The sequence below is a fragment of the Apodemus sylvaticus genome, chromosome 8 (assembly GCF_947179515.1).
Source record: "Apodemus sylvaticus chromosome 8, mApoSyl1.1, whole genome shotgun sequence".
NCBI lineage: Eukaryota > Metazoa > Chordata > Mammalia > Rodentia > Muridae > Apodemus > Apodemus sylvaticus.
In genome coordinates, this window is record NC_067479.1 from 107138373 (window position 1) to 107162387 (window position 24015).

At 41.2% G+C, this 24015-nt stretch overlaps 1 protein-coding gene across 2 annotated transcripts in view; it reads right to left on the minus strand.

Moving 5' to 3' along the window:
- Cfap20dc (CFAP20 domain containing) overlaps nt 1-24015 on the minus strand; it is a 263394-nt gene that overhangs the window by 69947 nt on the left and 169432 nt on the right. For both annotated transcript variants that reach the window (XM_052190249.1, XM_052190250.1), the window contains 3 exons: nt 23535-23651; nt 22297-22419; nt 17453-17784 (listed from right to left, as the gene is read on the minus strand). In XM_052190249.1, the coding sequence (XP_052046209.1) occupies nt 17453-17784; nt 22297-22419; nt 23535-23651 (572 nt within the window). The remainder of the gene's footprint in view (nt 1-17452; nt 17785-22296; nt 22420-23534; nt 23652-24015) is intronic.

The following is a 24015-nucleotide window of genomic DNA, read 5'->3' on the forward strand; positions in this document are numbered from 1 at the left end:
TTGCAGTTTACTGAGTAACAATATGCCTAGATTAAACAAAGCCTAAAATACATTTAAAAAGTATTCGTCTATAATTGAACTTTGAGATAAAAATGGAGATCTGAAGATTAAAGTAAAAATTATGAGTTACTGTATAATTCTTTCCCCAAAGGAAAGCAACTGAAATTGTACTCTGGCCCTTGAGTCTTTCTTATGAAGATGACCAGTTTTCCACAAGCCCACCTTCTCTTGGCTACTACACACACTCTCACTTTGTCCGCATATGCACTGCAAGTGGGGCTTCCAAGCTTGTTAGATAAGTCTGTTCATTTGTTTGTTTAAAGATGCATAGAACGACATTGCAGGCTTAAAACGACTCATTCATAATGGCTTGAATGCAGTTGTATATCCAGAGAAGTTTAATTACCAGAGCTATCTATGTGGCTGCAATATTACCCAGGGGCTGCACTTCCTTCTTAATTAAAAATATTTGAGCTTCATATTAAAGAACTCTATTAAAATATGAATAAAACATTGCAAAGGAGAAGTTTACCAAGCACTCAGCAAATCAATTTCAGAAAACATTCCTAAGAGTTGAGTTGAGGGCTACAGATAGTTCTCTCTCTCTCTCTCTCTCTCTCTCTCTCTCTCTCTCTCTCTCTCCTCCCCCCTCTCTCCTTTCTCCTCTTTCCTTGAGCAAGAGCCTTTAATTTTCTTTTGTTATAACGTGGCTTCCTGCTTGGTAAGAGTGTGGTTTTCAGTGGGAGGGCTGCCCATGACTCCAGGTGGTGGGACACTGAGGCTGAGTTAAGGGTTGAGCTCCACAGCAGAACAACATGACTATCTGTCCAGGTTCTCAACTTCTTAACCTAAGGCCATCCTTAATTCTGCCGTTTCCTCTTCCACATAACAAGTTAATATCACATCCATACCTCCAACATCTTCTACTGCTTGCCTTCACCTTGACTCTGAGTCTGCCACGAAATACCTTGTTCTGTTCCTGCCCACTGCACACATTTTTGACAAGTCAGAGGCTTGTCAATGATTATCTTAATGCCTTACTCAAAGCCCCCCAAATACTTATTATTGTCCTTGGGATCAAGGCTGCCCTCCTTTAAAAACATGAGCTTTCTCTCTCTCTCTCTCTCTCTCTCTCTCTCTCTCTCTCTCTCTCTCTCTCTCTATCTATCTTCTAACTTACCTTTTGATCACACTGCCCAACTTCATTCTTGAAACCTTGTGTCCAGCGTTTCTGATGCCTACAACACCATTCCCATGTTACTTGCACCTCTGGTGTCTCATAAGGTTTGGATCACAGATCAAATACGAGCACCCAGATCATCACTGAGGTGTCCAGTCTGATGCCCAGTTCCACAAGTCTATTACATTTTGGTTTTTCCCCATAAGAGTTGCATAGATTCCTCTATATATTTTTCAACAGCCATAACCCACTAAGGAGAGAAGCCTCATCTGTCCTTGTCGGTGTTTTTAACCTCTAGTACTGAGGGGAATTCCCGACCTTAGGCATGCAACAGATGTTCTTATACAGCAGCGTCCTGTCACCTGGAGGAGTCTATTTTAGGTGTCCAGCATAGGAGGTAGCAATGCCTGACATGCCAAAAATCCAAATGTATGGCCCACAGCGCTAGCCCAGCAGTGGCAACTGCATAGTGATACCAGGATAATTCTCAAGATTGATGTCTGGCATCATGTACATATCCTAGCTGGTGTTATTTGTCTGTATTAGACTTCAACAGTAAGACCACACTAGGCAAAGCACAAAAATCAATGAAATTAGGAAAAAATTCCATCAGTGACAATTTATGAAGGTTATAAAGCAAGAAAAAGAAATAAGGGCACAAAGAAGGAGTAACACTATCTTTTCACAGTGATGTAATCCTATGTATCGAAATCTACAACAAGCAGACAAGTTCACCAAGGTAGTAAGACACCAACCAACTGTATTTTTATATATTAGCAATGGACACCTAAAAATAAAATAGGGAAATCAATTCCATACAAAAGATAAAACACTATGAGTAAATTTAAAAAAAGAAGCTAAAATTTGCCTATGAAAACGATGAAGCACCACTGGATGACAAATATGAAAGACTGAACAACAGAAAGATACGTCCTGAGTTTGAAGGCTAAGTATGGGGTGAGATGGTAATATTCATACAGTGATCTGGAGCTCTGACGTCAGTCCTGTTAGCCGGTCTCCCATCATGCACTGTTGTGTTGGAGGTCATGAACGTAGCATGGATGGCGAGTCTGGAAGTCCCAGCTTAAGACGGGGCAGATTCGATGCTTTGGGCCTCTGATGGGGTGCCAGAGACACATGGCAGGGGTCATGTGGTAGAGAAGGTTCTTTTACATCATAAGGCAAGAGAATCAAGAGATGGAAAGAAGAAAAAATATGGGACTTGCCTCTCAAAATACTATTCAAAGTGCAGTGCCTATGACAGAGGACTTCCCATAGCAGCCTGCCCTCCAAAGGACCAGAGGCTATTTCATTAGCCCCATCCTGGACAGCAAGCCTGCAACAGAGGGGCTTGTTTGGGCAAATCCCTACCAAGATCTCAGCTGCCTTTTATGCCAAAACTGATATTCAAATTTATACAGACATGCAAGGAACCTAGCTAGCCTACCAAGTGGAAGAGTGGAGCTGGAGAAGGCACAACTCTTGATTCCAAAGCTTACACAGAGTTAGGATGATAGTGAGAATACAGTGCTGGCAGAGAGAATAGACAGGCATGTTACAGATACATCTCACATATCATTAAACTGGGAGAAATTCTCTTCTCAAAGCTATGGTGGAACACTGGATTTCCATGTTAAGTAATGTAGGTAGACCATCTCCCAACACCATGCAAAGTATCGACATAGGCCACAAAAATAATTGAAGAGTCAGAACTATAAAAGTGTCAGAAAAAAAAACCATTCAGTATAAATACTTGTAGCCTTAGGTCAGGCATTGGCTTTTCAGATATATTACCAAATGCACAGCACCAGAGAAAAATGACAGGTTCATCAAAATTTAAAATGGCCATGCTTCAAAGGGCGCCTTAAGGAAACTAAAAGGCAGCCCACGGGGTGGGAGTAAATATTTTACATCATATATTTGGTAAGCAGGTTTCACTCAAATTCTATTAAGAGTTCTTGTAAATGAATAATGATAAGATAATCCAATTAAAAGCAGGCAAAAGGCTCGAATCGACATATATCACAAAGAGATATAGAAATGGATAATAGACACGGCAAGCTGTTCAACATCATTCATCATTACAAAAATTCAAACCCAAATCAGTGAGCTACAACTTCACGGCGGCTAGGACAGCTTAACTATAAGACAGACCACAAGAAACGAGGATTAGCACACACAGAGACTGGAACCTTCAGACACTGCTTATGGGAACGGAAAACAGAGCAGATACTTTGGAACAGAGTTTGGCAGCTCTTCCCAAGGTATAAGCAGAGTTTCCTATGACTTTGAGATCCTACTTTTAGATGTGTACTCAAGAATACCGAAAACACATGCCTACAGGAAAACTTGGCTATGAAAGTTCATAGTGTCCTCATTTATAACAGCCAAAAATAGAAGCAGTCCAAACTCCAGCTGATACATGAGTAAGCAAATATGATATAGTCATATAAAGGATTCAGGTGTGGTGTGATGGCTGTTATTGGTTGTCAACTTGACTATATCTGGAATGAACTAAAACCCAAGCAGCTGGGTTCATCTGTGAGCGATCTTTCTTAAGTAAATCATTTAAGTGGGAAGACCCACCTTCAGTTGAAATCTTTTGAAGTGGAAAGTGCCACTTTTAATCAGGGCCACTCTGGGTGGCAGCCTAAATAAAACACATGGAAGAGAGAAGCTCTTCTCTCCTTTCTTGCCCTCACTCTCAGTGGCACGTTCATTCCTTCATTGGCATTAGACCCTGCTTCTTTGGGACTTCAGCGTATTCTGATGATAGCCAGCATATTCACCCAGCCTTGTGAACTAAAAAGAACTGGATCCTTGGGCTTCCCATTGCTAGACATATCTATATATATAAAATGTGTGTGTGTGTGTGTGTGTGTGTGTGTGTGTGTGTGTGTTTTCTGTCAGTTCTGCCTCTAGAGAATCCTAATATAGAATGAGTCATGTGCTATGATGTATATATTCAACAAAAATCAGATACAGAAGGTCACATGGTTCTGTATAAAATGTCCAGGACAGGAAGAGAGAGGACACTGAGACCAACATCTATTCAGAACATGGTGAGGGTGATGGGAATGTCTGCTGACTGGGACTGTCATCTTTTGGGATGACTGTGGTGATGATTGCACCTTGATAATACACTAAAAACAAGGCTGAACCAAACATTTTAAAGAAAGAATTCTGTTGGGTGAAAAGACTCTTGGTAAAGTAGTTAAATTGAGAGGAGAAGCCATTTCTCTGGGTCTCTGGGGAATCCTTTGTGGAGAAGGCACAGGATCTGAGGAAAACTTTCATAGGTTCTTAGTTGCAAGCATTTAGAACCCACTGAAAAACAAGGAATGTGAACTTGTGCTTCGACTGTGTCTCAGAAAAACGCTCTGTTCCTGCAGCAATTTCACTCCTCCAATACCCTTCTGCCTTATTAATGTAAGTTGGCTGGTCGCAGAAATGGGAACCATGGACCTCAGTGATTATATGTGTTATCACAGATAATACTGGATTAGTTTGAGTTTTCAAACCATTTATTTACTTTAAAATTTCAATTATGTGTCAGTAGGTATGTGCTCGTGAGTGCAGACATTGAAAGAGGCTTGAGGAACCCTGCAACTGGAGTTAAACTGAGGTTGGGTCTTCAGCAACGGTATGAGCTCCCCATGGTTGAGACGCCCCTCCAGCCCATCCTCTGAGTTTCGACACTGAGGCCACGCTTCTTCACATGAGTGGAAAGCAACACCTTGGTGCCCTATTCCTCACCAAAGACTACGCTCCTCCCCAAGCCATGCCGCTCGGGCCTTTGCTAAGTCTGGCTCCTCAGCTGGAAAGGAGAATAGTGACTTAAAAGCTTGCTGTAGGGCAGAAGAGACATGTGAAACTTGGGCTTTGAACTTGGAAAAGTAGAAAAGAAAAAAAAATCTCCTGAAAAAATCCAAAGGGTTTCTGGGAAGTGCTGTGACTCAGGTGCTTCTCGAGTGAGGAGAATGGATGGAGCATGCCACTAGCTTTCTCTCCAAACTTTGGTACCTTTGCTCTTCCTGACACTCCCTGGTACAGGGCAGAACCCTGATGAGAGGTGGTGAACTTTTAAGGCCATTTGTGCCTTTACACGCTTACTTTTGGGTTCTGATTTTAGTTCTGATTAAAAAAAAGGAAGTAAGCTACTTTTTGGATACATAGACTGACAGACTATATTTAACTGTGACAGCGAAGAAGTCAGGGGAAAGTAACAGGGATGTTTAGATAAAAAAGAGTCATCGAGGCTTGCTTCTGCTATGGTCAAGGGAAGCAGCATTGAAGAATGACCTACATGGTGATTCTATTCATTTCAATTCATTGGTAGAATCAAATAAGTAAAAGTACATCAAGGTTAGACAATCCATGTCTTTTGGATTGTTTTAACAATCCAAATTTAATTTTATGAATTTAAATTTATAATTTTATAAATTAAAAACATGAAAAAAAACCTAGAGACAACTTTCATCCTAACTTGCCATAAAACAAGTTGCTTGATCTTTCTGTATGAACAGATTTCAGTGTTCTGCTTGAAAACTGCTTGAAGAGAGGCTGTCAGCATTAGAAAGAGGTGGCACACCGTTATTCTCCCTACAGGTGGCACATAGACTTTGATTCCGGAGTTACTCAGAGCATGCTCAAGTTGCACCTCTAGCAGCTGTTGTCCCTGGACAGCTGAGTGCCCGCCTCTGAGCAGTGGGCACTATGAGAGTCTTGTCTCTTGGAGCCTTTGTGAAAATCAAACGAAAGCTTAGTACAACGGGATGTGGCACACACAGAAATGCTCACCTACATCAGCCACTTCTACTTTACTGATGACAAAGAGGTGGCTGTCCATGACTTGTGCTAGGTAGCTCCTTATTTCAAAATACTCAGAGCACAAATGAACCAAAGGTTTGTACTGTAACAAATATAGAAGTTTTTTTGGACATGATACATAAACATTTTCATGTTTGGAAAAAGTAGAATATAGTGTGGCTTGTTCTGCAGCATCTTGTTTATTTTTCAACTTCTGCGTGTAGTTTATGAGAAAGGGGAGAGAGAAATGTACTAAGGCAGAAAGGGAAAAGCCAACCTGATGGCCGTGCGGGCGGCCAGCCACACAGAGGGCCGAGTTTGTGGCCACACGACCAGTGCGGAGACTCAGCTGAGGACACGGCTCTACTCTTAACCTTCACTTGTATCATTTACTATTTGTGAAACTGCTGCAGAGAGGCCAGAAAACGAAGAGGGTAATGATGCTTTTATGGTTTCTAATGTGGATTGTTATTGAAAATCTGTCAATTTAACTGGCAAGCTTTTGGCTCAAAAAATAAGGTCCTCATTTATAATTTGCAGACAGTGATCACTCAAATTATAGGAAGTAACTGGGAAATAAAAATAACTATTATGATGAAAAGCACATAATTATCTTTCTCATTAAAAGCATGAGGCACTCTATTATCCCTGGGATGTGCGGCACACTCTTTAACAGCTGCTGTAAATGAACTAAACCATCTGAAGGGGAGAGAAAATGCATTACTGATCACCCAAACGATGAAGGATGAGCACTGCTGTAACGGTTCAAGTGTGCCAAAGCACAACCTAGCAGGAAGTCCCTCCCACACAGAAACCACAACCAAGCCACACGCAGACCCCTCTAGAATCCATTTCAGCTTTGCTCCCTGACTTGTTTTTGGAGAGTTTTGCTTGCTGAAGCGGGCATGTGATAGGATGGTAGGCTCCTCTGCTTTGGTCAGGGCATCTGGGTTTTTCTAAGAACACCTTTCTTCCCTCCTTCCTTTAGGGCTAGAAAGGTATGAGACATGCCACGTCCATTTGTGACGTTAATCTTGGCTGTCAACTCAACTGGCCTGAGAGATGCCCAGAAAATTGTCAAAGTACACTTTCTAGGTGTGTCTGTAAAGCTGTTTCCAGAAAAGCTTTACACCTGGGTCAGGGACTGAGGGCAAACAGTGTGAGTCCCGTTACCCAACCAGATGTGGTCGTGCATAGGGCAGAGGGGAAGGCCGGCACTTCCTGTTGGTGCTATGGCCTGGGCATACCAGGCCACAGGCTCTTACGCTCCAGTGCTGACGTGCACCAGTGGCTCTAGGCCTGCAGTCCCTCTTCCTCTGAGGCTTCCAGCTTCCTGGTGGGAGCAGCTACTGGTTCCCCAAGCTATCCAAGCGAGAATGGCCACGGTGGGATTTTGAAACCTCTGATTCTGTGAGCTACCTAATAAACTGATCTTCATATATACATTAGGTGAATTATTTTCCTCTCCAGAGCCTTGAGCAGCATGCTATTTTTTTTTAAGTTATTTCTATCTGTTTGTCTCACTGAGGGATTCCTGCTTTCTGGTGCTCCTGCTTCCAGGGAGGCCTTTCTAGAAACCTCCTGTATGCTTATCCTACTCTGAAGTGGGCTCGTGCAAATGTCCTGGTACTTGGGACTGGAGAACCCTGGATACTGTGGTTATCCCAGTCGAGGAATACACTGAAAATCACTTTGCACAGAAACTTGTGAATAAGATACCAAGTACACGTTTTTAACAAGTTAATACACTCTACGAATAAAACACTATTTTACTTTACTATGAAGAGAAACACTTGAGCAGCTAAAATAGCTATATGCATTACAAATAGGTACTAATTATTTGCTAAAATGCCTTCCCATATGCTAAGTACACTAGATCAGGCATATTTTTCTACTCCCAAGTAAGTAATCAGAGAACATTTTAAAAAATATCCGCATAGTTGCTTTAAACAATATTTAAAACAGGATCCACAAAAGAATGGTGCACTTTGTCTACATGCAAAGCTAACTGTACGAAGAGAGAGAAGCAAAGCTGAAGAAATTTAGCTTATTTAAATGAAGAAATGGTATTCTAAGAAAATGTGGGCTTAGTGGGTCGTTTCTGACTGCTCCCAGGCACGTCTACTGCTTAAGAGCGGTAGATAAGAAAATGCGCTTTATGCCGTGTTTTTCTCACATGAACATTTGAATGGAAAGTTTATTTTTCCAGAGAAGATCAACATCCTCTTCAATATAATTGCGTGCAAAGCTGGAAGTGAATGTTAGAGAGTTTCACACATATAGTTCTGTGATTTATCCATAGGAAAGAGCTGAGAGAAGACAATTCTATACCTAAAATCAATGCCCACAGAAAGAATAAGTATCAGAAAGGAGTAATATGGTGCTATTTCCATGCTATACAATATTATATATTACATCATAAAAATTTCCTGCCATATTATAATAGCTAAAGAAAGAACTATATCCTTGTATGTACTTTATGGTTGATTTTCCTAGTTTGACTCGCTAATGTTCACATACAGTAAGCAAATGAGTGTTAAATAAGCTTGCATCAGGGGACAGATCGTAGCACATTTAAAAGGCATTAGGTGGTATCTGATGACCCGTGCCCTGACACCAAATGTACACAGCCTCAGCAAACCGTGCCTCAGCCATCACACAGTCACACAGAACCAAATTTGCAGTTATTAACAAAGTTTGGTATCTTCAAACAAAATATTTGGTTTTAATGTTGGACTGTTTAGTTTCATATATGTTCAATTGTAATGACCCCTTCGGGAAGGTGAAATTTCCTCTTGATGATGAAGAGCATGTGACGGCGAGGAAGTGTGCTGTCATCTGAGTACCGCACAGGGAGCGAATTAGCAGAGCTCCTCTTTAAAGGGTCTGCTGCTGCCTTCCTCACTTCCTCTCTTGGTGATCATCTGTAGAGTCGTGTGTAGGCAACGTGGCTGGCAGGAGCATAATGGTAGACTAAGGCCCTGCCATCTGGAGATTTCACTTAGAAGGCAACAAGGAACTCGGTGATTTGAAGCAGAATAGCACAATGACACAGAGTGGCAAGCAGCAGTTTGTGGAGTGTGGAGACAGTGTAAGTGTCCTGGCAGGGGAGAGAATGTCCCGAGGAGTGACATTTCTGCTCTCCTTTAGGGCATTAGACTACTGAAACAACGATCAACAGGAAATCAGATTCCTCCAGGGATCTCATGCTAAGAGTAAAAAACTAGGTGCTTGTCTCCCAGAAAGAGATTTCAGACAATTCTGGCACCTTGTCAGACCACCTTTAGGGCCTGAAGGTGGGCACCTCATGCTTCTGCCAGGACCATGCAGCTATGGGTACTGCTAGGACTATGCAGCTGTGGGTACTGCTAGGACTATGCAGCTATGGGTACTGCTAGGACTATGCAGCTTTGGGTACTGCTAGGACTATGCAGCTATGGGTACTGCTAGGACTATGCAGCTTTGGGTACTGCTAGGACTATGCAGCTATGCATACCTTTCTCCCTCTATTTAAATCTGAACATTATGTTAGGGCCCTGAAGATGGGCTTGGGGAAATCACTGGGTCTTCGTACTTCCCAGTGTAGGCACACCAACTGAATTTCCTTTCTCTGCCTCTCACCATGACTCATTTGGGCTTCTGAAGACGGGTGTGTAAGCCTTGCTGGTAGAGGTCCCTAGAGCCCAGGCTCTAGTCCCTACATGTTCCGTACAGCGGGAAGGGGGCCGATTCGCAGACTCTTGTATTTAGTAGACAATGCGAAGGTGCCAATGTTAAGGAGTTGGTGATGGAGAAGCCAGGCTGATTTCATGCTAAGAGCAGAGGCCGCTGTACCCAACCGCTCTGCAGTGCTCTAAGAGGGGCTCCCCGTGCTGCCCTACGACCGATTCTTTCTGTGGGAAGAAGGTATGTGGGAAGTAGATTGGGATTAGCAGACAGAAGTGCTGTCAAGCTTGGTCTTAAAGCCTCTGCCAAGAACAGCTTGCTGATTTGTATGACAACTGCAGAGGGTCTATTTCTTAGGGACATTTCTTGCTGGTACTTATCAGGCCTAATATTTGTTTATGTATTTTTACAAATAATTAGAAGCTTTGATTAGAGTCCCACAGATAGTAAAGAAAGCTTGGTGATACCGTGGCTCTCTCTGAACCTGACATAGTCCCCGGAGGGAGGCACTACTCTCTCATGCAAACCACTTACTGTGTGCTTCTCTTACCTAACGCTGGATGCTGTGAGGAGGCTCACACTGCTGAAGAACCTGTCTTAGGACAGAATGCTAGAAAGAGTGCCAGCAACACCGGTGCGGTGGGCCTCTCCTCAGTTACTGTGAATGAGTGGAGTTGACACTTCATTTCATAAAGACAGAAAAGGGGTCTATTCAGGTTTGTCTAGAAAGGAAGGGAGATATGGCAGTGAGCAAGCACTTTCTGGGTTAGTTTTAAGGCATAGCCATGCTGCCTCCCCTCCCATCACCTCCCTCCCCCCTCCCTTCCTCTCCTTTCCTCCTTCCTTCCTTCCTTCCTTCCTTCCTTCCTTCCTTCCTTCCTTCCTCCCTCCCTCCTTCCTTCCTCCCTCCCTTCCATTCTAAAATTTTGGTCTGGCTGCTATACAGTTTATATAGTTTTCTCTCTTCCCCAAACACAACACAAACAAAGCAAAAACATTTATTTTTAACTGATATGAACAAGTGGCATTGGGATTCTTTTTAATCAAAGCACATCTTCCATTTCATTGTGCTTGTACACACACACACACACACACACACACACACACACACACACACACACACTAAACTGGGGTGTAGGTTGAGTGCTTGCCTACTGTACACTAGGCCTTGAGCTTGACCTCTATGCTGAAATGGAAGCCATTGGTGTATACATGTATGTAGGTCAATGATGGATTTGGGAGCCTTTGCAACCAATTGGCATTAATCCAGAACTTACTAGGCTACATGTCATGTGTAGCATTTTTAAAGCAATATAGGGTAAGAAAGCCACACAGAGCAAGGGTACTGAATTAGTCAGAAGAGTCCAGTTCTGGTGCTTCAGCACCATAGGATAATCATGAATACCAAGGGTATACTGTGTATTCTAGAAACCCAGAGGTAAGGATTTATGTAGTCTTTGCCATAAATAAATAAGGTGGAGAAGATATGCTTATCCTGATTTAAAGAAAAAAGTGTATGTATTTGCACACCATTAAGCTGTACAGGCTTTATATTCTTCTGTCAGTTAAATGAAATTTAAAACCTATAATGCCAGAGACAGGACAGCAGCAAAAGCAATGCTGCCCACAAGTAAAAGGCAGTAAGGCAGGTCCCTCTAGGGCACAGATACCCTCTTATGAAGACTGACACAAACCCAGATGTGCTGCTTCATTCAGCAGGCCCTGCGGGCGTGAGTTCACTGTGTCAGAAGTCTTTCTCCATCCACAGTGCATCAAGGTGCAGCCTTTACTCCCTTTCAGTTGTTTGCACAGGATCCCTTTTCTTTTTGCCTGGCGTAAGCAGAGCTGATACACATGAAATTACACACGCACACGCGGACCTCAGCATTCAGCTCACATATTTCACATATCCTGGTTTGGAGATCAGCCAGGAGGAAGGTATATACCCTAGTGCGTATATTTCCATGCCAATGTGCTTCTGGGCTCTTTTAAATACACAGAGAGGAAAGTAACTGGGGAATCTGCACAGGGAACCATAGATACGTTCCCAGTGGCTGCCCCAGGATCACTAAGTGTAGTTTATACCAGATTCAGAAATAGCATTAAGATGATTGAGAAGGACAAAATGATATATGAGACTAAGTTTAATTAATATTTGACAGTGGCTCGGCTCCTCATTTAGAGGGAAGTCCTACAGTCTTCTCCAAGGAGAGGACAGAGAGCATCTTGTTCTTCAGTAATGCTTCTGCCTCTTTTATAAGGTATAGATGTTGTTCATTGATCTCACATCTGTAATTCATCTGGGCTCAACTTGTTTGAGAATGTCTGTGTTAGCTCTATCTATTTGTTACATGCATGAGAAGTTAGCTTCCTAAGAATGGACTGAACAGCTTCATTCTCCCTTTAGTTGGTCACAGAACTACCGAAAACCCACACAGCAGCTGAATGAACTTTGTTAGAGGTAGTAAGGAGGTCATCTACCATTTTCACATTCTAGGAATCTGTTCATCTGCTTCTCAGAAGAACCAGTACAAAATGCTTTGGATATATATATATATATATATATATATATATATATATATATATATATATATACATATATATATATATATATATATACACACACATACACAAACACACACACATATATATATACATGCATGCATGCATACATACATATAAATAATATATTATAAATATATATTATTATTTACATATATATGCAAATAATATTTTAAAAACTCAAATCTCTTGAACTGCTTGTCTACTGGACACAGAAACATTTGCTTGTTAAATATTCAGTCATGCCCCAGTGCCAGGGACATCAATGGAGTGTGCCTGATTAACTGTAGCACAGCATATGTATGCTAAAGAGGATGATTTCCCTGAGGAGCCTGCACTTCCTTTGTTGAGCTACATTTCTTAGAAGGCCTTGCAGATGGGCATTTGGACAATCACTTCTAGATGCACAGAATGGATGGCTCTTGCTGAGCTGTAATTCTGAAAAAGGTAATTTTAATGACTCTTGAGGGCCACTGACTTAGAGCAGATGGGACCCAGGCTCTTTGAATCACAACTTTTGTGTTGAATGAGTTAGGACACAACTCTTTCTAGCCTTTGTAAAACTGGATAATCATATTTATCTAAAGAAAAGACATTTATAACATGCTTAACAGTTCTGTAACAAAATGCATCTGCAATATTCCAAGTTCACCTTCAATGGCAAACTGAAACTGCAATCTGGCTAGAGGAAGTTTTCATTTTGGCCACTATTATAAATATGCTAACTGACAGCCCCTTTCAGCTAGACAACAGGGCTGGCAAGTAGCTGAGATAGTAGAGATAATGCCTATGTTGTTGAAGAAAGAGTGTAGCTATACAGTCTCAAAAATGAAAACTTAATTTCTTCTTTCCTGATGACAAGATTGGCCATTCCAATGTATCCTAAATGACTTCATAACGACTATTTCCAAACAATATTTCTACTTCTTGGCTACTACAGGAAACTCTCAAAGTAATGATATGGGTCTCTGTGGATGACATAGAGTCTTACACTTCTTCCTATTAGTGTGTAAACAGAAGCAAGAGGAGATCAGGGAAGTCCTTAGCAAGCACCTCACCCTCATCTTGTCCGACACTGGGCTGAGCCAGTTATGTCTGTTACAGTATTGTGATTTTGCTGGGAGGCAGTGACTGTATGGGATAGGAAAGTAGAATTAAATAGCCAATTAAATTGGAGAAGTACTAAGTTTCCTATAATTGTCCAAACAAAGCACATTTTTCAGCAAGATAGATAGTCTTTTAACTCACAACACTTTAAAGAGTTCTTACAGAAAGTTCCGTCTAAAACCAAACATTGATCTGCAAAGATGTATATAACTCCTACCAAAAATGGGAGAAATTTGGCTTTTAAGCACAGAACTGATTTATACTTTCTTTACCTCCCATACAACACTTCACAGTCTAGTGGAAAGGATGAAGAGGCCTTTGCCTTTTTCAAAAGTGCCCCAGTAATATAAAGACATGCTGATAGGGACAGGCCAAAAAGGATTATTCACCCAGAACAAATATTAGATTTGTCTGGCAGGCCATTCTGGAGAGTACATTACATTGTAATACAGGAATAAAATGTGAGGCAATATATTAAAAAATCCTTCCATTTTCCTAGTGCATATACTGCCATTTAAAAGTTTTCAAAGACTACACAGAAACATAAAATGTCCCATGTGGATCAAAGATTCATTTCTTTATATGTATACAGATGTGTGAATGAGCTAATCAAAGGAAGGTAAAGGTGAGTAACTTATAGCATAACCCAGAAATGTATTCTATTAGGAGACAGCATGAAGGAAAATAACTAAATTACTGAATGTTAAAAAAAAATTACCCTGAAAGTACCAATACCAGGAAAGAACAAATACAGGTTTAACATTGATGTTTACACATCTGTTCCTTGCAGACTTCCATGCAGTGGATGAAAAGAAGATAGAAAAGATTTCCCACCTCACCGGAATGTGACAGGGAGCCAGTCTATATTTATTAGTGTCCAAAATGGATATTCCAGGGGGCGAATGTTGCAATCTGAACTGTACAGGATGAGGAGGTGGCTTTGAAGCCATCGCATTAGCATGTGCCCCACAGCCATAGCTGAGGTATTGGAAAGTGACAGTACTATATATGGGTCTAGACAAAATTAAATTAGGGGAATAATGAAACATTAATTTAAAGCTAGTTCAGCTTGCAAGCCAGGTGCACCTACTAGCCATGTTGGGAACAATGACGAAACGCCAAATGGCCTTTCAGATGTTGTGACAGTGTGACAAGCCCTTTGTTTAACAGCTTTCCTAATTTTACATGGTAGTTTCAATTTTATAGCTCATCATGAAATATATTTCTGTAACGTGCTTTTCGAATACAAGGTACAACTTCAAATTAATTGAGCACAAGCACACACAACAGCCCGGGGACAAAAACCCACACCAAGCCAAGAGCAAGCGAGGATTCTAAGATCTCACACCGCTAAGTGTGGCTCTCCCAGTGTGATCTCCGATGGGAGTTAATTAATTAAGTTAGCAGCACCTTAAATGATAAAGGCAATATATCACTGAAACTTTAATTAGTTTTTTCTATAAAAGTATACTTTTCCTTTATAATAATAACACAATGTGATTCTACCCGGTTTATATGTTACTGAATTTGAACAAATTTTTCTTTAAATATCACTCACTTGTCAAATATTACATAAAGTATTTAAATTATTGGGTATGAATTTCAAGTATATAAGTAATATAATTACTACCTGTTCAGATAATAAAATATTAATGCTTTTATCTATATGTTATCCTAAGGACATAACATTCTTGAACAACATAACTAACATTAACATGCTAACTAAAGTAATCTTTCTTAAAATTTGGAGGTGTATATAAAGTAGACACTGAAAACTATACTTCAGTTTCCTACGGTCTATACAATAAATAAATAAACAAATAAATAAATAGGAGAAGTTATCCTGCAAGAAAATATGACACCCTCCAAGCAAACAACAGAACAAAACAAAAAAGAGGAAATTAATTTTGTACTTATACTTACCTAAATACATATAGTTCATATTTAAATTTTTTTAGCATTTTAATATCTTGGATTGTATATTGTTTATATCTCTGACTCCATAATATGGCAAGGCTTCTGTCCCTTCCCTGATGGAACTCCTAAGAAACTCTGACTAACAGTGAGCCAGGCAGGTGTTAGCAATGACACGACCCCACCCCAGACACAAGCCATATGCTACGGCCACACAGACAGGCCTGGCACAGGGTGAGCAGATTGCTATGCAGTCAGATCTTGGGGTGGGGGTATTGCATGGTGGATTACTTCCATTTCAGAGTTGTTAATAAACACATTTTGCATAATAAACACTGAATGGTATCAGAAGCAGAAGAGATAATAGAAAAAGAAAGCACATAAAGCAATATCGAATTCAAGCCCGCAGAACTCGGTCCTCACTTCCTCAGAGAGCTTGACTGCTTGAGGCTTATGTGCCGTCCGTCCGTCCGTCCGTCCGTCCAAGCAGAGGAGCTAGGTTCCTCACGGCACGCTCCTTCCACAGCACTTCCTAAGAAAACCACTCTCATGGCTTCCCAGGAAATTGCTATTTTTCACTGCCAGGAAATTTCCAGTATTAAAGTGCTCTTCCGGGTGTAAGTAAGAAAGATAGTGCTGTGTGCCTCTCGGAAAGACATAGCCTATTCCTTGTACATTTGGAGTGCTTTGAATTGACTGACCAGTTTGCCCAAGGAATGATGATGTGAGACGGAGACCCTATTAGACAAGGAAGACGAAGTCTATTTTCTAATATTTACAACTTAATAATTTCAGGGACAAAAGACATAGGCATGTCTAATACCAACCCTTAACATAGTGGCATGAAATGAACTATGTTTGGCATCAGGTGTGATTTCAGCATACACAGAACCCAGGATATTATATAGAAAGGATCCTCATATATTTTGTTGACAAAATTCATTAAGTCATAAACCCCATAATTACTGCTAAAGCTTTAAGCTATGCCCCCATATTTTCACCTGGCTCTGATTTGGGAGGTGTGAGCCTAATCTGCAAGGCACAGTTCCCAGGGCATTCCCACGCGCTACAGCCGTTTCAAGTTTGGAAGCACACATCAGAGTTTCTCTAACTATTTCTACATCGTAGTATTTGCACATCTTTTCTTGAATTTTAACATGGCTACGGTGCTTTTATAATATGTTCCCCTAGCCCATACAAATTACCATCGTTAAGAATAAAGATAAATATATTTATAAGGCTGGAGAGATGTGTAAAGTACTTGTGTGACAAGCAGAAAGACCTGGATTTGTGCCCTAGAACTCACTTAAAAAGCTGGGTGAGGTAGCACCCAGGAAGGCGCAGACAGACCTGCAGCAACAGCCTACTCAGTGAGCCCCAGGAAAGGGTGAGACCGTCCCTCAGGAAGAACAAGAAGGTAGAAAACGACACCTGAGGGAGGCCTCAACATGCATGTACACAAGTGTGCCCAACACACAGGGACTACAAACACAGACATGTGCACACACATTGATGAAGCACGCTCCCCCAAATTCACTTTGCTTAGAGTTGAAGCCACAGTATTTAGTTTTTAAACAAGTGTTGCTAAGCCAAATTCTGGTGTCAACAAATTTATAAGAAAACTTTTTATCAGTTTTCTAGCTTACAACGTATTTATATTCTAAGCAATTCCAGACAAACACCTCCGTAAGGAGAGTCCCAGTACTAATTCATGATTCATTATCTAAACTTTAATTGGCACAACTCTTGCAATTCTGAGACCATATGGAAAATAACGAGTCCTAATAGGTCTAAGGTGAGAAGATGGCAGGGAGGAAGGAGCCAGCAATGTGTCAATTCCAAATGCTTAGCAGTCACAGCACAGCCTCCCTGCAGACCCTGATACAGGGTTGTCGGCTTTGCAGCGCTCTTGCTATCACAGACTCAACTATAAATTATTTCTGATTCTGTGAGGCAAAGTTTAAAATGAAAAAATATAAACAACTGAAAAACTGGCTTCCATAATTAAACATGAAATTGGCAGTTAATAATAAAAAAAAAATCCACAAATTTTGAGTTACCATAACAACCGGATGGAACCGTTGACTGCCATAGCAATCTGCTGCGTTTTTATAAATAGCAATTGACTCCCCTCTTTCATCCCCGACATGTTGAGTGCTCACTGGCAGTCACGGGACAGTGCTTTAAGCCTATGTTACTCATCAAGTAGTGTACCTCTTCGCTGCTGTCACTGCCATAGAAATCGCCTTCCAACTCAGGGTCTCCCTTGGTCACTCGGATGTCCTCTTGTGGGTCCAGAATAAATGGACACCCCTTGGGGGACATATCATGACTCTTCCCATGAGGAGCTGATCTTGGTCTAGATGAAAAGGTGAAAATGTCCTTGGGAGCCATCTGGGTTTCCTCTGCCTGGTCAGGGTCACTGTCCTTGCTGGTTCCCAGCCACAGGTGCGAGGCAGTGTGGGAGTCGCCATCTAGGAGCAAAGACGGACTGCCCCATGCTGGGTCGGAGGTCAGGGCACCGCTCTCAGGAAATCTCCACTCATCTGACATTGGGAAAGACGATAACAATAGAGGTGTTCCATTTAGCAGGTGGTTAGGTAACATTTCTTGTTGAGACAGAGGTTTACCAAGTAAGGCAGAAGCCAGGGGAGGCAATTACTCCACCATCTTGTGTCTTGCTAAACAGTTACCCTCGGAACAGTGTCCACAGCCACAGGCAACTCATTTACACTTCCTCTCCATCTGAGTTGAAACCCTGGCCAGGAAATTTGTAAGTCTGAAATAATTATCACCTGTCTTGCAGCAAGTTCTTTATAGCACAACCTCATTAATTTGACATCCAGTAAGGGAAGTTGTCCAAACTGAAAAGGATCTGAGTTACTAATACCTCCTGTTTTACCCCAGGAAGACAGAGTACAGTATATAGCAAGCTTTTTAAAACAGACCATCTGGTCATTGTGTGAGTTACGTATTGAGGAGAATGTTGAAGGATGATTGACGGTCTGTTTCTCTGCCTCTTGTTGATTGAAATAATTTTCAGACTAAACTAAGCAGATACTGTAAACAACTCTAAATCCACAGACATACTGTTATTTGAAATACAACTATATATTTAATTTTAGAAGGTACTTTGATATCATTTTTTGGCCTTATTTGTTTTCTTTAAAAGTCTGTATGTGACTGGTAAGAACAACATTTATCAACTGTTTAAAAAACGTTTCTGATACTATTACTAAAGCTATGGAGAACTCACAAACAGGGACCTAGCATGACTGTACATCAGAAGACCCAACAAGCAGCTGAAAGAGTCAGATGCAGATATTTGCACCCAACCAATGGACAGAAGCTGCTGACTCTTGTTCTTGAATTAGGGAAAAGCTGGAAGAAGCTGAGGAGAAACGCAATCCTGTAGGAGGACCAGCAGTCTCAATTAATCTGGACCCCTGAGATCTCTCAGACACTGAACCACCAACCAGGCAGCATACACCAGCTGATATGAGGCCTCCAACACATATACAGCAGAGGACTGCCAGGTCTGTGTTCATTCAGAGATGATGCACCTAACCCTCAAGAGACTGGAGGCCCCAGGGAGTTTAGAGGTCAGGTGGGGTGGGGGTGGGGACATCCAGGTGGAGACAGGGGGCAGGGAGGAGGTATGGGATGTGGAACAGTCAGAGGGTGAGCGGAGAGGGGGGAATAAAATATGGAATGTAAAAAATAATTAATTAAAAAAGATCTTTTCCATCACACTGAACTAGGTTTTATAACCATGACCCGGGCAGTGTGAGAGGACAGTGTTTATAGGAAATGCAATTAAAGGCAGTGCTTGCCTCCTTAGAAGGCCTGTTGGAGAGAACTGTTTCCCCAGCGGAGTCCTTTTCCTTGAGTGCACCCTTCTCCATGTATTGTTTCCGTGGTGAGTTTTTGTTTGCTCTGTCCAACCGTGCAGTAGATGGAGTGATTTATGCCCAACCCTTTAATCTATTAGTTATGGCCACAACGCAAGTAACTGTGGGACGCCAGATTTGCCAACTGTAAAGTCTACACTCTAAAAGAAAGGCCTGGAAGCCTCTTACAAAAACACCATTTATAGCCCAAATGGAGAATAGCTCAACACTGCATGTACCAGGTGCTCACCATGGACCACTGATAAACAGGCTGATGAGCTATGCTAGGGAAAGATATTTTCAGGTCCGTGGCCAGAGCGGGCTGGATCTACTTCATCTCCCCACCTTCCCGGTGGTATGTGTGGTCTGAGTCAGTGTGGGCGGCTGGAATGGACAAGTTGGAGATCTGGGACAGGAGACTGGGCTCTGTAAACCTGAGTGCTCTGAAACAGTGTTTTAAACCCTCGATTGTATAAATTAGCTTTTAGATTGTAAAAAAATTCCTAACAGTAAAGAGATTCTGAATATGCAACAGTTACAAACTAGTTTAAAATACAAAGCACAGTGAATCCCAGGTGTCCCGATGTGGCCCCCACGGTGGAGCTTTAAGGCAGCCCCAAGGCTGACTGCATACCAAGCGCACTGCACACTCCATCACACCACGGACCTGTCTCAAATACCCTGGCTGGAGTTTGAGACTGCTGTGAGTTGTAGTCCTTCTATTGGGCATATAGAGTTTTCTGTTCTTCCTTCCTTCCTTCCTTCCTTCCTTCCTTCCTTCCTTCCTTCCTTCCTTCCTTCCTTCCTTCCTTCCTTCCTCCCTTTCTTCCTCCCTCCCCTCCCCCCTCCCCGATTTTGTTTTTGAGACAGTATTTCTCCGTGTAGCACTGGCTGTTCTGGAACTCACTGTGTATACCAGTCTGAGATACAACTCACAGATCCACACTGTCTCTGGAGGACTAGAATGTGTGCCACCATGTCTGGCCTCAGAATGTATAATTTACAATTTACTGGTTTAGTTGCTGACTATACAGTCCAACCATAAGAACAATAACAAAAAAAAAAATCACTGAGAGAAATGTGGTTAGGACTGGGCAGAGAACTTCCATTAACTGATAAAATAGGCCTTTCATGCTGTTCGCAGTGCCCGTGCCACTTAGAAAGTATCTTCCTTTCTTCCTTTTGGTTACACAACCACAGCTCCCAGAACACAAGTAACCCATTTCCAGGTTGTTTTTGATGATTCTTGCTTCCCTGACCTGACCGTGAGAGATGTGTGTTAGTGAACTGGCATTCTTCATCCCAGCAGACAGCCTACTTCGCTGACTCACTGTAGGCCCGAGAAAGAACGATTCCCATCTCTTCCTCTTTCCTCGTTGTTCTGTCCTGTAAGCACATGGCCCAGGCCAGGGTCTGAGTCTTACGCTAGAGTCCCCTTCTGCAGGGTTTCCAGGAAATGCAGCCTGTGGTGTTGTCCTCAGTTTGCTTAGCTCTTTGTCTGTTCTTCTTATAAATATTATGTTTCTATGTGAAGTACCACTTGCAGCATTGACAATTATAAATACAAAAATATCAGCCTTGACAATTATATGTATATATATCTCAAGTACTTACTTGAAATTAATTTCTTCTGAAATTTTATTATCACAGATGTTTGATTTGTATTCCTGGTTTATATACATGTATAGCTGTTGTTTTATAAAAATTTCACGGGCAGAGCCTAAGGCTGAAAGTGGTCATAAAAGCCAGTGTGCTATGTTATGCACATGGATGTGTGAAGCAAAGGAGCAGGAAGGATTCTGGGAATCTTCACTGTTCAACTAGACAACTTTTCATGACCTACTTGCCAAACATTATTAACTGTCAAAAAGTCAGAGTAAGAAGACTGCTTTACATCGACATAATACTAAATATCTTACTACCACAAGCTTTTCTGGAATCTGTATTTTTTACCTCAAGTATTTCCATATCAATTGTAATGAATAATTTGGTGTGTTTTCTTAGAGAAATATGTAAATTACCCTGTAATCACAATATTGCAGCAAACAAGATAAATGCAAGAATGATCACCTAAACATCTAATTAGTTTTTCTACACAGTCAGATTTATGCTAGAGACACTAATTGCGCCTAACATTTTAATGAAGGTTTCAACACTGCATAAATAAGACTGACAAACTACAAACAATTTTCATTTATTTTCCCTTTTCCCTTGCTCAGAAACAATTTGCCTTTGTAAAAGTAGGGAACACCTGCTAGGCAAGACATGTTGATGTAGCTCAGCACTCTCTATTTACACTGAGGACAGGGACAAGGACACTAGAGGCTGGGCCCCAGGGAGGGGGCTCGGTGCTCTCCATTTACACTGAGGACAGGAACAAGGACAGTTGAGTCTGGGCCTGAGGGAAGTGCGGGTCAGCGCAAGGCTTAACCTTTCAAAGTTTCATTTTTGAATGGGACAGTGCGGGTCTTTCATCCATTCAAGTTGGACATAAAAATGAGGGTACAAAATACGATCAATTTCAACAAATAATTGTATCATCTCATTTTGAAATGGCTGCATTTGAAATACGTGGTCTATAGTAGTCTAAATCAAGGGCGCTGTGGAGACATATTAGAGCCATATTCCAAGCTACCCATAATGCAAGAGGTAAGGTCAGGGCAGGCACATGGGCAGGTCATTTGTCTGGCTAAGGGGTCAACTCTCAGGAAGGCAGGATCACCCACCCCTCAGGAGATAAGTCAAACTTAAACCTTGGGGGAAAAAAAGACAGAAGTGGAATAATTAGGGATTTAATGAGATAATGCACTTTTCCGTCCCAGAATGCCCTCTCCTGAACACTGTGAGATGCCTGTTCCCCCTTGGGTGACCTTCATGGTGACTTAACTCAAACACTACAGCATTCTTCCTTCTCTGTTTAATTTCCTCCCACAGAAAAGATGCTGGGATTTACATCTTGTCTGTCTTGCTGCTTTTCTTCCAAACTCTAATAAGATTGTTTCTAAGTTCCCAATTGAACATGTTCTTAGATCCTTTTATTAACAAAATGACGAACCTCAAGAGGGAACTCCACTTTCCTACATAACAGGTGACGATGGTGGTAAAACTTCCCAAAATTTCCAGTAATATTTGGCATAATTATGTTTTGTGAATGCTAAGGATGCCAACCTGGTTGTTCAGGAGCCGGGGGTTCCGGAGTGCTTGTTCTCACGGGCTCTGTCCTCAGCTGTGTGGTACTGTGGAGGGCCACGGCGACTTCTTCTTGACTCCTGTTATTTCCTGAGGAACTACCTTTATTGAGAGAGATATTTCCACTCTATTATTTTATTGATATTTATAAAAAGTTGTTTTTGAATGGTGGAATTGTGCATATTCTTTTCATTCAGTTACTTAAAAGCAAATGAGTATCATTATAGTTAATGAGCATTTTTAAAAATAGTTGAATATTTTATGATAACTCTGTTGTAGTCTTGTAGAACTTTACCTTAAACTATTCTGATATTTGCACAGGGACATTTTAGATTTAACTTTTATAGTTATATAATAAAAAGAATTTCAAAACCCATATAATTTTAAAGGGATCTTATATTTTTCTTGGATTTCATAGAAGAATTACATTATAATTTTTTTAAAACAAGCTCTTTTCTTTATCACTCTAAGAAGATAGATATGAGCATTGTCACAAAATTAGATTTTCTACCTGCTCTTAATAAAAATAACATAAAACGTGGCAGACTGAATCTTAAAATTTGGGGAAATAGTGCTAACAGATCTATTCATGACATCCCTGGGCTGTATCCATGATAGACTCATATTATGTCTATAAATCTACATAAACATGCCTCAGATCCTGTCTTTAAAGGGATAGCTTTGGCAGTGACTTACATTTCTCTAAGGCTTAAGTGTAGAAATGTTTGCTTGAAACTGCATATCATATGCAAAGAATCCAAAGGGAGGGGGATAGAGCAGTGTGACAAGAACTCTGAAATGGCCTGCTGTAAAAGGAAAGATGCACACTAAACCTGAAAAGTGACAATAAAGCCCGACTTAGGTAAGGCCTTGAGGCAGGAGATTCCTCTTTCACATTTGGGTCCTTTGACAGAGCAACAGAAGCAGCAGTTTAAGCTGTCTGCCGCCCTCAGTGGGGGCGGGGCGGTCAGAGTGGGGGCGGGGCGGGGGGCGCGGTCTGACATTTCTGTGCGGCTGTCTACTGAGCCCTGCTCTTCTGTTAGGGTAGACTCTGGAGCAATACTTCTGCAGAATATTTGATTTCCATAATCCCTGCAGAACAGACATTTATATTTTAAATGAATTGGTTGATAAGCCTTTGAAATTTACAACCTGCAGAGAGATCCCACTGCCCTGCATAAAGCAGTGATCTGAGATAGGATTGAAACCATCCATACCACAGCAGGCCTCTGTCCTGTCTCCGCTGCTGCTCTTTAGCCGAAGTCTTCTTCTGTTGCCACCCTTATCTGTTGAGGGCTCTTGAGAGGGATGTGGGTGCGGAATGGGTAGACTGGCTGGTTCATTTCCATATAAAAGAACAAAAGCCAGAACAGAAACTACTATATTGATTGAAATAATACAATAAATACATTTATCACCATAATGAAAATATTTATGTATCATTTTGAAATAATTTCAGGCTATATAAAAGACACAACTTAGTCCTTTACAGAAAATAGGTGTTCATTCTTATTTCAAGAGTAGAAGTTCTATATGAGTGATAAATTTCATCCAAAGAATAAGATTTGTAGAGTAAGAATAAGAATAAAGTTTATAGAGGGCTACAAGAAGTGTGATTGATGGCATTCATATAACATGCTATATTAAAAAGTGTAAAAAATGAAGTTGATAGAAAAATTTCCTTTCTCTGTAAAAAGG